The sequence below is a fragment of the Histoplasma capsulatum genome, genomic scaffold, assembly GCF_000149585.1.
Source record: "Histoplasma capsulatum NAm1 scaffold_8 genomic scaffold, whole genome shotgun sequence".
In the NCBI taxonomy this organism is placed as follows: Eukaryota; Fungi; Ascomycota; class Eurotiomycetes; order Onygenales; family Ajellomycetaceae; genus Histoplasma; species Histoplasma mississippiense.
The window spans coordinates 1,399,847-1,403,936 of record NW_001813975.1 but is presented as its reverse complement, the minus strand read 5'-3'; the positions used below and the strand labels follow the sequence as shown (position 1 = coordinate 1,403,936).

The following is a 4,090-nucleotide window of genomic DNA, read 5'->3' as shown; positions in this document are numbered from 1 at the left end:
TATTCCTACCAGGGAGCCCGCCCTTTCAAGGTCCCAGAAGCAAATACTGCTCCCAGCCTTCTTATTTTCTTTTTCTTTTTCTTCTTCCCTAGTCGTTTGACTATCTTTTCTTTTTCCGAGAGCGGGGGGCTTTGCTGCAGGATCGCGGTATCACCCGATATTCTAGTGCCACAGCAAGGCTGCTCTAGACTGTAATTGGTATAACCAGAGATTCTCAAACATCACTTCTCTCTTTTTCCCGCCGCAAAACGGGGCTAACGTTCCCCCAGCGACATCGGTAGTACTCGTCAAAACATCCAAGCCAGCTGGGTTCCACTTGGGGCTGGGTGTGGAGCTTGTCGCTGGCTTGCACCCTGCCAAGTCCTATCACTCGGGCTTGTCTGGCAAGCTCGGGTAGTCCGTCGTCCAGGGGAGCACTGAATGGGCGGGAAAGCTAAATAGCTCCTGGGACAAAGGGCACGCATGGGTGACAAAAATAACATCCAGCCAAGCTCATCCCCAGATTTTCATTCTCCCCGGTCAGACAACGCGGCACGAGGGCATGCGAATTGACTTTTTTTCGTGTTTTTTCTTTTTCTTCGATACAAAAGTGCAAAAGGGGAAGACGGCGATTATTCTTTTCAAAAAAAAAAAAAAAAGACGAGGAAGGGGAAAGAGAATTAGATGATGATGTCGATATTGAAACCTCTCGTCAGCAGTCCTGACGAACATCAGCCTCACTGGGTTGCCTAAAAATACGGTATTAGAGTTTACGGATTCCGTAAGAGAAAAAAAAGGCTCTCCTCGATCCAGTTTCATGTCCTCACGGTTCAAGAAAAGCATTCTCCGTTTAACAGATCCATTCTGTAGTTAACTGGTTAGTCAACCAGGGAGACTCGGCTTATATCATATTGCGAACAAAAATTAGAAACCACTGCATGTGCAGCTAGCACCAGTAGAAATTATACGATGTCAAGCAGGAAAATTTTGAAAATTTCAAACCATTTCAGCGAATTCCTTCGAGATGTCTGATGCCACAAGACTGAGAGCTCGGCCAGACAAAATGACGGGGCTAAATTCTAACCAGCGCCTTTTTAGGTGCATATTTAGGTCGAGCCTCCACGTCGCCCATTTCCCAACAGTTTATGCAACCCAAGACATTGATTAACCACCCAGTACCGTCGGATACCTGCTGCTGAGACAAATTACAGCAAGAAGATTGTCGGAGGGGGAACACTCCCTAGATGTCTAAGATTTTTTCAAATAGGAAAAAAATTCTGGGGCCAGCGATATTGCGTGAAAGTCGATAGAGCACAGCTTCATGTATTGTACCTGACTGAACCAGTAAGTTCAATTGAATTCTTGATCAATGGTTTGTTCCCTTGTTGAGAATGCTGTTATGCTCAGGGTCTACTCAAATGTCACTTACACAGTATAACAGCCAAACCCTCGATAGCGCCATGCCAGAAGTGCACCATCAAATCAGGCGGAAAGCGCTGATTTACATGAACTGGCTTTATAACACTATTATGACATATCACGGCATGAAATTATGAGCTTAAAGCCCTACCAATATGGTACAGGTCCATTCTTCAATGTTCTCCTCCAGCAGGCACAATCATGCCTGTTGTGACGCATGGTTGATTGGCTACGTCGATTCCTACTGCGAGCTGAATCGATAATGCTAAGCATCTAGATGTGCCATTCCATGATGGGGTTGAGATATTGCTGGTATACGCTGGGTATCCTTCTTCATTGAAGCCGGGGGAGCACTGATGAAATGATTCCGACCGTCATAAAGTGATGATATCATCATTGGCCTGCTCAGCAAGCACCTTCCTGAGCACATATGTATTGATATTGATAGGCTTCTAGCAAGAGAGCGCCGACCTACTCTCCGCTTCCCACGCTCTCAGCCAATTGCTAACTCTGTTTTAATGTGTGAGCTGTCAGCCTGACCAACCTCTTTATCGACTGCAAAGTAGTATTATAGCTCCCCTACGGAGTACAATGCTGCTCACTTGCACTGATTAAGGCCCTCCTACAATAGGGGCCTGCAAATTAACAATTTTTTTGTGTTGGCGCTTAAGCCCTTCAACCCATGGGACCTCAGCGGCTCGCTTGGCATGAATTGAATACAGGGCGCTGCCAACAAGAGCCAAATGGCGAGCTAGACGGCGGGAGTTCTCGCAACATTTCGTGAGTGATATTTGACGTAATTCTACGAGACAATGCCATAGCCGATGCTATTATTTATAGACTCCCTTAGATTCTGAAGCTCACTCACCTGGAAGAAGCGCAGACACCATCAGCAAAGACAGTTCTCTCTCAGTTTGTCAACGGAATCCACACAGTCCATGTTCTGGAAGTTCTTGGCACTTGCACCATGCCAGCGTGCCAAGACTGCGGTGAGCTCATCATCACGTTTCAAGATTCCTGTTGCTGACACTTCCACTTCATCCATCATACCATTCCCCCTCTTCATGCCCATTATTTTATGCTGAGAGGCGTGCCACCAGAGCAATTGTTTGGGTTGAGGATTTCTTCCTTACCAGCTAAATATTCAATCTTTTGGAAGCTTTGTTCACACCAGTGGCTATGTGGTCATCCTGCTGCAAATCGCGGAAAGCTACCAGTGGTGAAACACAACCACTTCTCCCCCAACATCATGATTACGATGAAGATACAGCCCTGCAGCATCAGCTGCATGAGAAACTGCGCACTTACCTGATGCTCAAGGCCATTTGTAGTGGCTACATGCCGTCCACATACCAAATCGTCTCCAACCTACGCGCCATCCTTGTATCAAGTCTTCTCAACCCGGAACCTCTTGCTGTTGGGAACACCAGTCGAGAATTGATTATGGATCTGAAGCTTTGCATTCGTCTGGTCATAGATCTTCTACAAGAGAAGAACGGCGAAGATCAGCTACAAGCTGCCATATGGCAGCTGTCCAAGTTGAATGTGGAGATTGATACCGCAAGTCTTGCTTCCAGAGGCACACTTGCAAAGGCTCAGGCGGATACTGCTGCCGGTATTTAATGATACTTCTCAGGGGTTTTTTCTTCTACTACCACAACCTTTTGACAAATTCTTCTGATACCTCAATTCTAGCTCGCGAAAGCATTCGTACTGTTACCAGCCTCTTGCTGACAAATTCCGACTTCCGGCGGTTAGTCGACGATTTGGTTACAATTGGGCGGATGGTGTTTGCCGATACCGCGTCCGCACTGTCTTCCGCAGCTGCCGGAGTTTCGGAAGAAGTGGAGCCTTCAGATGAAGAGAGAGCTAACCTGGAACCAAGCGGCTTAGGAGGCAATGGAGGCCAATCAACGGAGAATTTAGGCCACGACCTGCAGCATGTTTCCAGAAGCACACTGGATGTAGTGGCTCAAACGGGTAAAGCTGCAGCTCAAAGCACGGAGGATAACGTATTTAGGCACTACAAAAACCCATTACTCGATAGACTAAAGAGAACTGTTCAGAACCTACGCCAGCGAGACGACTATGCCACCTCTGTATCGACCATCACTCAATTGATTAAGCAGTATGGGATTATTTACTCTCGTGCTGTAGGGGAAACGGTCAATGCTGCTGAGGAAGAGGCTGAAGCAAGCTCAGAGCTTAAGCAGGCAGTTCTAACCCTATGGAACTTAATCGGATCCTTTGGTGACCGCCGAGAATGGCAGATTGTTGAACAGAAATTACGTGTGGTGGTCAAGCACTCTGAGAAAGACACAGAATTTGAATCACTGCTGAAAGACATCGGCAATTCTCTCCAGGATCTTTTGACGGACCCTGGCTTTTTCGACTCAGCGGATGAAATGGTTGAACTCTTGAAACAGAAAAGCCGTGGTATTGGCTCGGATTCTACTCTTCGTCAGGATGTGGATGTATTTTTACAACAATTGAGCCGTGCGCTTTCTTCAGTCCCTGGAGATAAAGCTGTAGCCAAGCTGATAGGCGCCGCAAAGAAACTTACGGGTGATTTATCCCGAGCCTTCAACGGAAAAGCTCACGCAGTCTCTGAAGACGCTCTCAACGTTTTTCTCCCGACGTTGATCCGTTCGATCCAACATATACCAATTCCGAGATTCGAAGTCTCTGTACC

At 46.9% G+C, this 4,090-nt stretch overlaps 2 protein-coding genes across 2 annotated transcripts; one reads left to right on the top strand and one right to left on the bottom strand.

Moving 5' to 3' along the window:
* Window positions 1-2,009: 2,009 nt before the first annotated feature.
* Window positions 2,010-2,288, bottom strand: HCAG_07374 (predicted protein; the record flags this gene model as incomplete). The annotated part of the gene is made up of 2 exons (XM_001537902.1): window positions 2,010-2,149; window positions 2,267-2,288. The coding sequence occupies 2 exons, from the start codon at window positions 2,286-2,288 to the stop codon at window positions 2,010-2,012; spliced, it is 162 nt and encodes a 53-aa protein (XP_001537952.1).
* A 289-nt stretch (window positions 2,289-2,577) lies between these two features.
* On the top strand, window positions 2,578-3,930 carry HCAG_07373 (predicted protein; the record flags this gene model as incomplete). The annotated part of the gene is made up of 3 exons (XM_001537901.1): window positions 2,578-3,013; window positions 3,157-3,872; window positions 3,910-3,930. The coding sequence occupies 3 exons, from the start codon at window positions 2,578-2,580 to the stop codon at window positions 3,928-3,930; spliced, it is 1,173 nt and encodes a 390-aa protein (XP_001537951.1).
* Between the last annotated feature and the right edge of the window lie 160 nt (window positions 3,931-4,090).